This window comes from Bufo bufo, chromosome 3 (genome assembly GCF_905171765.1).
Source record: "Bufo bufo chromosome 3, aBufBuf1.1, whole genome shotgun sequence".
NCBI classification, from domain to species: Eukaryota; Metazoa; Chordata; class Amphibia; order Anura; family Bufonidae; genus Bufo; species Bufo bufo.
Genome location: NC_053391.1, coordinates 331,423,844 through 331,435,879, shown reverse-complemented (window position 1 = coordinate 331,435,879; position 12,036 = coordinate 331,423,844). Strand labels below are relative to the sequence as shown.

At 42.8% G+C, this 12,036-nt stretch overlaps 1 protein-coding gene across 1 annotated transcript; it reads right to left on the bottom strand.

The window, feature by feature from the left end:
* Nucleotides 1–260: 260 nt before the first annotated feature.
* EVA1B (eva-1 homolog B) lies at nucleotides 261–10,840 on the bottom strand. Its single transcript, XM_040424422.1, has 3 exons — nucleotides 10,631–10,840; nucleotides 5,508–5,609; nucleotides 261–4,065 (listed from the first exon to the last, which is right to left on the bottom strand). Exons 2-3 carry the CDS (start codon nucleotides 5,575–5,577, stop codon nucleotides 3,638–3,640), a joined length of 498 nt encoding a protein of 165 aa, XP_040280356.1. The 5' UTR covers nucleotides 5,578–5,609; nucleotides 10,631–10,840; the 3' UTR covers nucleotides 261–3,637.
* Nucleotides 10,841–12,036: the final 1,196 nt, after the last annotated feature.

Below are 12,036 nucleotides of genomic sequence, written 5' to 3'. Positions count from 1 at the left end.
TCTTAAAGGCTTCCGTTTTGACTTCCGTCTTATGGATTCCGTTATTTTCCATTATAACCATGTTATAATGGAAAGCCATAACAGAATCCAGAACACAGATGTGAACCCACCCTTACTTGAATGCTCACAAGAGAACAGAGACTACATAATCAACTAATACCGATTACACACCAATCATTCAACCTAGCAATGCACTATGGTTTTATAAAAGAAAATTTACAGACCATTATACAAACGGTTAAATAAGATGAGACTGCACCTAGTTTGAGAACATTTTAATAGAATTTCCAGCATATGTAAAATAGGACTATGGCATTAAATTTATAATCAGACTTCATAAAATACTACGTATAAAGTGTCAATTTTTCATAATTATTTTCAATGGACTAAATTTATAAGAAATTATACAATACTAGGAACCCCTTTCCATTGCAGTATACTGACCAGAAGAAGACATGCACCATCATTCATCTCCCCATTAGTCACATCACATGAACATAAATACAAATTTGCCTTTGCACATAGCTAATATACACAACATACCATCAATACTGTCCAACCAGATTCATCAAAATTTTCGCACTCCAAGCAAAGACACATTCTTTTCACATACCGTTCCTCACTTAGCACATTAACATATACTGTATGCTTTCCCCTCACACATTCACAGCTCATGATGATAATAGGCATCAGCATACAATATCTCTTCACTTCTCTCTCAGCCTAGCGTAACTTTATAGTTGTTTTTTTTAATCTGCCCCTCTTATTCCCGTGGTACCTAGCAGTGTGTGCAATAACCAAGCAATGGGTTCTTCAGGAATGACTTAAAATGGCCACCAGCAACCTGTCCTAGAATGTGAGCAGGAATGGCTACCACGACCTGCAGAGCTGCCTGGGGAGATGGTGACGCAGTGTGGCATCACTACACTGCTCTACAATAGATGGTAATGATGTGATACTGCCTACGATATGCCATCATGGCTGAGCAGCCTGACAGGAATGTTCACCAATGTGTAGGTATGTCAGTGTAAGAGCGCACTGTGTAATGAGTCCCTGCCCCCTCCCCCCCAAGGGAACCAGTCCTGCTCAGATTCTAGGACAGGTTGCTTGCAGCCATTTAAATTATTCCTGGTGAACCTCTTTAAGTGTCTACCATGTTCTGCCTTTAGAATTGATAAATATGTCAGAATGTTTCTGGTCCCACCCTGTCTTGCTTAGAGAGTCAAGTTGGGGGAAAAGTTGCAAATTTTAGAACAAATATGATGTCCAAAAAATTTTGCAACCATTTTAGCTAGATAAATAATAATAATATCAATAATCAATAACCATAATCAATAACTTTCCCCATGTGTCTATTACATGTACAGTATAGAAAACATGGTCACAATATGAGAGGTCATTGACAGCTGGAGAGAAGGAAGCGACTAGAGTATTCACATGGGATGGTTTGAGTAATAGAAGGCAGTTATTTAGGAGTAATTATACTTCTAAAAGTTACAGAAAGGTTGTGCTGCAAGTGGAGACAGGTTAATATTGCATCAAGGCCCCTAACTTCCAACTCTGCTCAAGACATGCCTCCAACATCTTCATAGCTCATCAACACTGGAACGTTACCTTGTTAGGCCATGGCCTCTTACTAATTTTTTATGTCCTCTGCAATCATGTGTTCCATTATAACAAGCTTTAAAGGCCAGCGGTAGCATAAAGCCATGTGGAGCTACAGTGCACAAGATTGGACCACAATATTCACAATGACTTCTGCCTAGTGAGACAGTAGTCAGCATATAGACCAGGACCAGAATTCTTATATGCTGAAACGGCAGTCTGTCAAAGGATGAGCTTGATTTCATTATGGGGCGATTCTACGTACAATGGTAGCATCGATTTTGTGATCTTCAATCTGTGGACTTGCTTTATATAGTTTAACGCAACCTGCGGCCCTCCAGCTGTTGCAAAAACTACAACTCCCACAATGCCCTGCTGTAAACCGACAGTTGTAGGCTGTCCAAACATGCTGGGAGTTGCAGTTTTGCAACAGATGGAGGGCCGCAGGTTGGGCATCCCTGGTTCAACCTATGCAATGACTATCTAAGATGATTTGCACATCTTGGCTTTATTTTAAACCCAGTCTTGCTTTATAATATTTACATGGGGAAAAAAATGCACACATGTCACACTGCCATACATGCACATCTAAAGCTACATATGCAAATCTAATATTGTGTTGACTTGTACAAAAATAAGATACATCAGCACAAAAGAAAAGTAACATCACTTCCTGTCTTTCCCCTTGCGGCAGTATTTACTGTTAATGTGGAATGTTCTTTTAACCTCGGGGGAAGATTCAGGAATGAAACTTAAAGCACCAAAGTTCCCACACTGTGGGGGAACGAGAAGAAAAACAGATGTTTTCAAAGCAAGAGGCCAGAAAGTCCTGTAATAAATTGCAGACTTCTTAACCCTTGAGCAGCAGCAGGCCTGCAGTAGACTGCTAAGCAGGGAGCAGATATGTACATATAAGGCATCTGATCACCATCGAAATGTGGTTATATCCATCCCTGCAAATCCAGCATGTATGCAGTTAATCCCAATGCAATGCTGAACCTCATCTAGAGCCATAAATTACATCCAAGTTATAAACCTAGAGCTATATTTTCATGTGCTCTTTACATACATGGGTCAATAGGTATCATAAGCTGAATCCCCCAATAGCATTCACTTTATAATGCATGCTGCGTACCTGCGAGTATATCTACATATTGCACCTAGCTTGGACTTTTAATAGAGACCTCGCCATACTTTGATCGTATGATAAAGAATGTATAGACTGTAGTATAAACTCATGAGTGTGCCCTCATGTGGAAGTAACATGTTATAACCCTGGGTTTGGGTTACACAAATCCTGAGCTTCTAGATCTTTCATGAAAGTAAGACAAATATATGATAGTCATCTCAAAAGTTAAAGGGGTTTTCCGAGCCTTTAATACTGATGACCTATCTTCTGGGCCGTGGCCTTCTCTCAGCTTTTCCTTGGCCAGTGACAACACTTTCATCGGTCACGTGGCCTAGACACAGCTCAGCTCCATAGAAGTGAATGTGGCTCAGGACGATACCAAGCACAGCCACTATATAATATGCGGCACTGTGCTTGGTGAGCAGGGAGAAGGCCACGGCGCTCACAGGAGTACTGGTGCCTTCTCAAACAACTGATCTGTGGGTATCCTGGGTATCTGACCCCCAACTGATCAGATACTGATGACCCAGTATTAAAGTTAGAAACTGCCCATGTCTTTTCAGGAATACATACACAATGGATACAGACACTGGCACCAATGATTAGCGAGTGTCCAGCTATTGGCTCTGTGTCCACTAAAGTAAGTCACTCCACTTCAGATTAATGTCACTCCATATAGTTTTTGCCCACTGTGGGACATCAACCATTGGCACCGTTACCAGGTTTCTCCAGCTATTCAGCTACTATAATACTAATACACTATCATATAGTTATATGATCCTGGGTGCCAGCATCAGCAGGATATCTGAACGATCTCTGTCCTTTTAATCCTGGGAGGTTAGTTGCCATTTAGTTTGAGGAACAGCACCAGCTTGTAATTTATGGAGTTTTTCCACATCACCACTAATAGTAATGCACACGACCTATGGTGCCAGTCCCTGTACCCAGAATATCAGGCTGCCCATTTCGCCATATCTCTCGAATTATCCTCTCACGTTCCTCAAGTCTTTGGGCCCTCTCCAGCTCTTCTGCTGATGTGAATACATTCACTGTCAGTGTACCATCCAGAGGCGGCTGGCTTCCTAGTGAGGTATCTGTCACAGGAGTCAAAATAAAAGTGTCCTCATTGTCGTCGCTTTCTGGATCCTCCTCATCCCTTGTCATAGACAGGGGCTCTTTAATACAGTCTTTTGGAGGAGTTTTCTTGGGTTTCGGAGGAAGATTGGGAGTCCGTGGTTTGCAAGAAATACGGATGACCAGCATACAGAGCGTTAAAATTAGCCCGAAACAAACCCCAAGAACAAAGTAAAGCCCAAATGACTCCGGGTTTTCTGGGGAAAAAAAAAGAAGGAATCAGTATGTAATATGTCTCATGGCTCATGCACAACACAAACTTATTTTTTGTCCACATCCGATCCACATTTTTTGCTGGTCGGATACGGACCCATTTACATCAATGGGGCCACAAAAGATGTGGACAGCCCACCAAGTGCTGTCCTCATCCGTATGTCCGTTCCGCAGCCCCACAAAAAAAATAGAACATGTCCTATTCTTGTTCATATTACGGACAAGGATAGGACTGTTCTTTTATTGGCCGGATTTTCCATTCTGCAAAATGCGGGATGCACGCGGCCGGTATCCGTGTTTTTCATGTGCATGACCCCTCATGAGGAGGATTTAGCTTAATAGTGTTTTCACCTAGTATGTGAATTGGCCACTGGCCTAGGCATTCTTCACCTTCCTTCTTTAGGAGAGAAGAGCATTGTGACAATTGGAGGACTTCTCCGCTACCATGTATTATAATATCACAGTGCCTGTGGAGAGGTCTAACCCTAGCATCATACTGCCATGTGAAAAAAATGGTTACGGCACACAGCAGCTGCTTCTTTAATACTTTCACAGTTTATAGCATTTTTAACATGATCTATAGTGTCAGTCACTTAATAGTTCAAGGAGTTTTCAGAGATTCTGATATTGATGACCTTCCAAACAATAGTAAAAGTCCAGCTCACCTGCATCAACAATTTGGAGAGTGCACGGATGGGAAGAGACCCAGACACATATACTTGAAGAGAAAGAAATCCAGCACCTCGTTTTTCGTGCTTGACGGTGTTTATTCCACAAACCAAATGTACAGCGGTAAAAGAATCCTCAAGATGCAAGCCCCAATGCGGAAGGTCATGATTAAGAACCACCTGGTTCGAAACGCGTAGACCGCATTGGGGCTTGCATCTTGAGGATTCTTTTACCGCTGTACATTTGGTTTGTGGAATAAACACCGTCAAGGCACGAAAAACGAGGTGCTGGATTTCTTTCTCCAAGTATTGATGACCTTTCCTCAGAATTGGTCATCAATATCAGATCGGTGGGGGTCCTACTCCCAGGACGCCCGCCAATTAGCTGAGTACCATGGCCTCCTCACAGTTTACCAAGCACTGTGCAGACAGCGGCGGTGTTTGTTATTACAATTCAGCCCCATTCACTTGAATGGGACTAGCTGCACCTAGGTCACGTGACCGATTAATGTAACGTCACTGGCCTAGGAAGAGGCCGTATTGCTTACCAAAGTGCCACTGCCTCTTCAAACAGCTGCTCGTGGGGATGCCGGGAGTCAGCGTCCGAGTATCTGATATTGATGTCCTAGCCTGAGGGTAGGCCATCAATATCAAAATCTTAGACAACCCCTTTAATGTGCAATCCCTAGTTTTCCTACTCCTTATTTTCCTTTATCAAAAACAGCGACATTTGAGTATGCTTTATGTGAATACTGTACCTCTAATATGAGCATACGCTGCTATGCTGTTACTTAGAAACTCCATCTCCTTCTTGTGAGTATTCATCATCCAAAGTTCAAGAATCTATGAAGATGGCGTCTCTGAAATTCAAAAGTATAAAAATGTAATACAACTGTCAAAGATGAACATGAAGCCCATTTACTCATCCATCGGATGGGTCATATATTATTATCGAGAAAGTCCTACTCTACTGATGGCACCCTAAATTAGATATATTTTAAATAGATATTTTGGACTGTGAATCATTTCAGAACTGCCAGTTATTAACAACATTTATCACCCATACACAGGATAGGTGATACATATATGATTGCTAGGGGTACGAGTGCTGGGACCCCCCCCAGATTATGAGAAAGTTGGGTCTCTGATTCTCTTGTGTTAATGCTGGGTGGTGCACATGCGTGGTCATGGTCACCACTTTATTCTCTTCTATGGAACTGCCAGAGATAGCCAAGTGCTACACTTGTCAGTCCTATAGAGGTGGTGGAAATGAGTGATGGTTGTTCATTCCACCAGTCCTAGAGAACTGCCTGCTCAGTCAACTATAGGAAAGGCTGTTTCTCTCATGAATCACTTGTCTTTGTATGGAATCATGCAGCCACCATTCCTCGACATAAGGCTCCACTGACATCCATATGTGCAGAGATATCCTGCATACATATGACTCCTAAGGGAGAATACCTCCTTTATGTGAAGTATAATGGAAAAAGCAACAATCTTTTTTCTGTCGGATAACCTCGATATCCTTCTATATGAAACTGGAGACATATGAAGGTACAGTAACTGCTTTGTGCACCTCTATGGCCTCTTTCAGACGGGCGTTGCGGGAAAAGGTGCGGGTGCGTGGCGGGAACACGCGCGATTTTTCCTCGCGAGTGCAAAACATTGTAATGCGTTTTGCACTCGCGTGAGAAAAATCACGCATGTTTGGTACCCAAACCCGAACTTCTTTACAGAAGTTCGGGCTTGGGATCGGTGTTCTGTAGATTGTATTATTTTCCCTTATAACATGGTTATAAGGGAAAATAATAGCATTCTGAATACAGAATGCATAGTAAAACAGCGCTGGAGGGGTTAAAAAAAATAATAATTTAACTCACCTTAATCCACTTGATCGCGAAGCCGGCATCTCCTTCTGTCTTCATCTTAGCTGTGTGGAGGAACAGGACCTGTGGGGACGTCACTCCGGTCATCACATGAACTATCACATGATCTTTTACCATGGTGATGGATCATGTGATGGACCATGTGATGACCGGAGTAACGTCACCACAGGTCCTGTTCCTCCACACAGCTAAGAGGAAGACAGAAGGAGATGCCGGCTTCGCGATCAAGTGGATTAAGGTGAGTTAAATTATTTTATATTTTTTTTAACCCCTCCAGCGCTATTTTACTATGCATTCTGTATTCAGAATGCTATTATTTTCCCTTATGGGAAAATAATAATGATCGGGTCTCCATCCCGATCGTCTCCTAGCAACCGTGCGTGAAAACCGCACCGCATCCGCACTTGCTTGCGGATGCTTGCGATTTTCACGCAACCCCATTCACTTCTATGGGGCCTGCGTTGCATGAAAAACGCAGAATATAGAGCATGCTGTGATTTTCACGCAACGCACAAGTGATGCGTGAAAATCACCGCTCATGTGAACAGCCCCATAGAAATGAATGGGTCGGTATTCAGTGCGAGTGCAATGCGTTCAACTCATGCATCGCATCCGCGCGGAATACTCACCCGTGTGAAAGGGGCCTAAGTGTGTAAGAAGATCATTTTACATGTTCTGCTGTTGACACACAACATATTTATACATTCCACTTTCTGCTTCAATTTCCTTATAAAGTTTATAAAAAAAAAAAATTCAGGAAGTAGAACAGGGATCATATGCTCAAAGGTATTAATGAATCATATCCCCCTGAGTAGTGACCTGATTTCCTGCATGTCCTAAAATACATCCCAGCGACTTCCTTCCAGGTTTGCAATATTCTCTGGCACTCCCATAAACAAACTTCCCTGTGTCTGCGCCATACAAATCTGCTTTCATGGCTGTACTCTTTGTATACGAGCCACCATACATGCAACATCCCATTCCAGACACATCATTTACCTTGTATTGTCTATGAACACATAGCTCAGATAGTAGGATAGGAGAACTGTGACGTGGGTAGTGAAAACTACTCCAGAAGCAGTACACGCTTTGGTGCAAGTGTGACTTGTTTGCTGCCCAATTACAAAGGTTTTTGAGTAATGCTACATTATTTTGCAGCAGGAACAGACATACCATACTGTACGGGCATCCAGTGCAGAAGCACAGGGGCTCGGCAGGTTAGGGGGTCAATTGACAATATAAAGGTACTCGCACATTTGCTGGGACCACAACACGCAAATTGCAAAAAATCCAGCGGTTCTTGCATAGGGGTCCTCTGCTGTCTACTTCTAGGAGCATAGATGAGCATAGAAAGAGCAGGATTTATTAAAGGGGTTAGCCATCTGGGAAATTGGTGGCCATCAATGTCAGGTAGGAACCATCTCTGGGACCTGCTCCTATCTAGAGAACAAGGCCCCTGAAATGAAGGAGAGTTCGGGAGTTCCAAGAATAGCCAAGCGAGCATGCTTAGCGCTTTTCAGAAGTCTCATAGTGGAGAATGGACAGCGCACGGTGCAAGCACCACCACATCTCCATTCACTGCTATGAGACTGCCAGATATAACTGAGCCAGCGCACGGCTTTTTTCGGAACTTCCATAGCGGTGAACGGAAGGTGGTCACCCATGCGCAGCTGCTCTCTGTTCACCTCGGGGTTCTTTTCTGGAGATCGGAATGGGTCCCAGATGTGGTACTCGCACCTATCAGACATTGATGGTATATCCTAGCAATATGCCATCAATGTCCTAGGGAATCAAGTGAAATCATTTTGGAATATTCTTCCCAACACTTTGCGCTCATTATTCTCCTAGCCACTTCCTATATAGATTTTTGCAAGTGCAATGAATAATATGTATTTTCTTTACAGCCATGGATTAGTGTATGTTTTATCATTACCAGATACCATTCAGGGCTGCCTCTACCTCCTAAATCATTTCTCCATTGTTTCTTACCCATGGGTAGGCCTCCTCTAACCTAGCTACTGCCGATTCGTATACTGGTGCATACAGTACAGGTCTTCAGGACATAGCATATATAAAGTGCTGCCCATTGTTAGCGCTATTACATGTATTCTGTCTCAGAACCCCACTCTGGATCCTACTTGGTTTTATATATTAGGGAAGCAGAGAGTAAAAATCGAACCCGTCTAGTGTTCCCCTCAACAGCAGATACCAGTAGTCCATAGACTGGTAGAAATAGAATGCTATGGCCTACTCTGATTTTTTGGGATTATTTTTTTTGTGTTTTTTGGAGCATATACTCTGTAATGTACAATGTGTATCTGGCTCTATATTGTAATCCCTGCACTTCTTATACACAGATATAGGGAGTGTGGTCCTTTCAGTCTGTAAGATCATCATACATGGCGCGTTATGGCATCCCTTCTATGAATAAGTATTGCCGCGCCAGTGCAGGTAGTAAACAAAGAGACCACGTCCATCTTGTTCTAGCCAAGCAGTTCTGCATGTGACCATTGTGTTTTCACTCCATGCAGCTGTCTGGAAATCCTGTGTTCACATATGTCATATCGGACTCCCTGACAGCTGGGAGTGGCTGTGTTTCCCCTTCCTGGCACATTACAGCTGCCAGAAACCAGGTGTTGGAAAACCTCTCCAATGCCAACGGTGATAAAGATACTAAGGAGAAAGATAAAACTAAGGATACACAAACTGCAAACAGTACTATACTAAACTTTAGTGAGAGAGGCTCTATAGTATTTGTGTTACACGTTGTCACGAGAGAAAATTTCAAAGTATAAGTTAATACAGACAGACAAACAGACATTAGATAGATAGATAGATAGATAGATAGATAGATAGATAGATAGATAGATAGATAAATGGATAGATAGATGATTCATGCAGGGTACTGTACAATCGAGCATTGTCTACAATAGCATTCTTACTAGGGTCCATTCACACGTCCACAAAATGGGTCCGCATCAATTTTGCGGGAACGGGTGCGGACCCATTAATTTTCAATAGGTTCGCAAAAGATGCAGACAGCACACCGTGTACTGTCCGCATCCGCACTTCCGTTCCGCGGCCCCGCAGCCACAGACAAGAAAATACATTTCTATTATAAAAGGCATTGCTATTATAAAATGCGGAACGCACATGGCCGGTGTCCGTGTTTTGCGGACCGCAAAACAGTTGCGGACGTGTGAATGGACCCTAAAGCTCATTACTGGTATAATTAATCAGTGCACAGTGTTGAATGTGGACATGTACGCTTTGCAGTCATATAAGTTTTTCCGAAATATGGCTTAAAAACTGACATATATTCCTTTATACCCTATGGCATCAATTGGGTCTGTGTTCTGGTCTTGGCTACTACAAGCTGAGAGGTATTGTGCCAATGGGTTATGTACATTATATAAGGATGAGGATAGAACAACAGAGCAAACCATCCATTTAGAAAATTGGTCCATAAAATGAGTGTTTATAACCACAGATCCCCTTAACCCCAACTAGTGTTGAGCAAACTTGTGTTTTAAGTTCGGCGTCTAAAGTTCAGGTTCGGGTTATCGAAGTATCCCGTTATGGATTCCGCTACCATGGACCATAACGGAATTTAGAATCCATAACGGGATACTTCGATAACCCGAACTTTAGACGCCGAACTTAAAACCCAAGTTCGCTCAACACTAACCACAACCCCAGGCGTACTTTGGCTGGGGGCATTAGTCTGTACATCTCATAGGTGTATGTGCTCAGCAGAGCGGGACCTCTCCATAGACTAAACTGCTCACATTCTTTTTGGGATCTGGGGGCTCTGATAACTGAAACCTGATGTGTACCAGAGCTCAGCTCCCCCCCCTCCTCAGCAGTCTTCAAGGATTCCATTGCCGTGTCTAATGCATTAAACTGCTTTATTCGGTGGATTGTCAGATTTACTTTTTACATGAATCACATAACATAAGTGACCCCCACCCTTGCATTTATTCCCATTTACTTACCATCCAAATGTGCAGTGTTGCAGCGGATGCTTGGGTAGTAGTTATTGTAGCTCCATACCGTGCGGTGTGATATTGTTCAGCTTTTTCTCATGAATAGTCGCTGTGTAAACTTTCTTCTGGTTGCAGTCTTATGATCCAAGTCTCATTCAGGCAGAGCCTAGCCCGGTGATGTATTGCTGGAGGGGGCAGGCTGGCTTTTACACTCAATCCCTCCTTCTCTCCAACCTCCCTCCCTCTGTCCAGATGTAATTTGCTCAGCCACAAACTACTGCTCTGCTCTCAGAAAGTAAATGAACTGAGCCCAACCTATGGTCAGCTAACTACAGTAACCCTTTCCAAGCTATGCTCACCACCAGCAACTGAACGAAAGGCAAATATACTAAGATACTGCATGTGAATGGTCCCCAATGACCCAAATCTTCACACTATTACTCTTATCATCGCTACAAAGGAGAAAAAAAACATGCAAACTATTAGTTGTCCCCATACATAATGTGGTCATAAAGCGTTGTGCTTGGCATGGATGGAACAATGGGCCCCACTCTACCGTGATTGAGAAAATGAAAAGCATATGATTATTTTGGCCTCCACCATATGCCATGTGTTTTCTGTAATGCCTAATACAGTGCCTTTGCTGTCATGGATTTTCGTGCAGCCAATACACAACGTTGTACCATTTTAAGAAATCTCATCCACACGCTGCATAAAACATCCACAGTGTAAATTGCCCTGTGGTGCGGATTCAAAATCTGCAGCATTTTAATTTATGCCGCTGATCTCCACCCAGGAGTTCACCCTTTGCAGTGGGAGGGGGAAATCCACAGCCATTTCTACTGCAAAAATCACTTGTAATAGGTTTATTCTTTTCTGAAGTTTTTGTCAAAGTTTTTGCCTGAGGAAAAATTCACAGCAGAATTTTCTGCTGTATTTTCATTCACATGTAGACGTGCCCTTAGGCCCCTTGCAGACAAGCATGTCCGGATGCGTTGCGGCAAACCCGCGCGAGTAGGTATGCAATTGCAGTTAGTTTTGATTGCGATTGCGTTCTGTTGTTCAGTTTTTATCGCGCGGGTGCAATGTGTTTTGCATGCTCGTGATAAAAAACTGAATGTGGTACCCAGACCCGAACTTCTTCACAGAAGTTCAGGTTTGGGGTCAAGGTTGTGTAGATTGTATTATTTTAACTTATAACATGGTTATAAGGCAAAATAATAGCATTCTTAATACAGAATGCATAGTACAATAGGGCTGGAGGGGTTAAAAAAAAAAATATATATAATTTAACTCACCTTAATCCACTTGTTCGCGCAGCCGGCATCTCTTCTGTCTTCTTCTTTGAGGAATAGGACCTTTGATGACGTCACTGCGCTCATCACATGGTCCATCACATGATCTTTTTACCATGG

What these genes read in the sequence shown, in the direction of transcription:
- EVA1B (XM_040424422.1), bottom strand. Translation starts at nt 5,577, where the DNA reads ATGATGAATACTCACAAGAAGGAGATGGAGTTTCTAAGTAACAGCATA. An exon ending in AGCGTATGCTCATATTAGAG is followed by an intron (nt 4,066 to 5,507) that starts GTACAGTATTCA and finishes TTTTTTCCCCAG; the next exon opens with AAAACCCGGAGTCATTTGGG.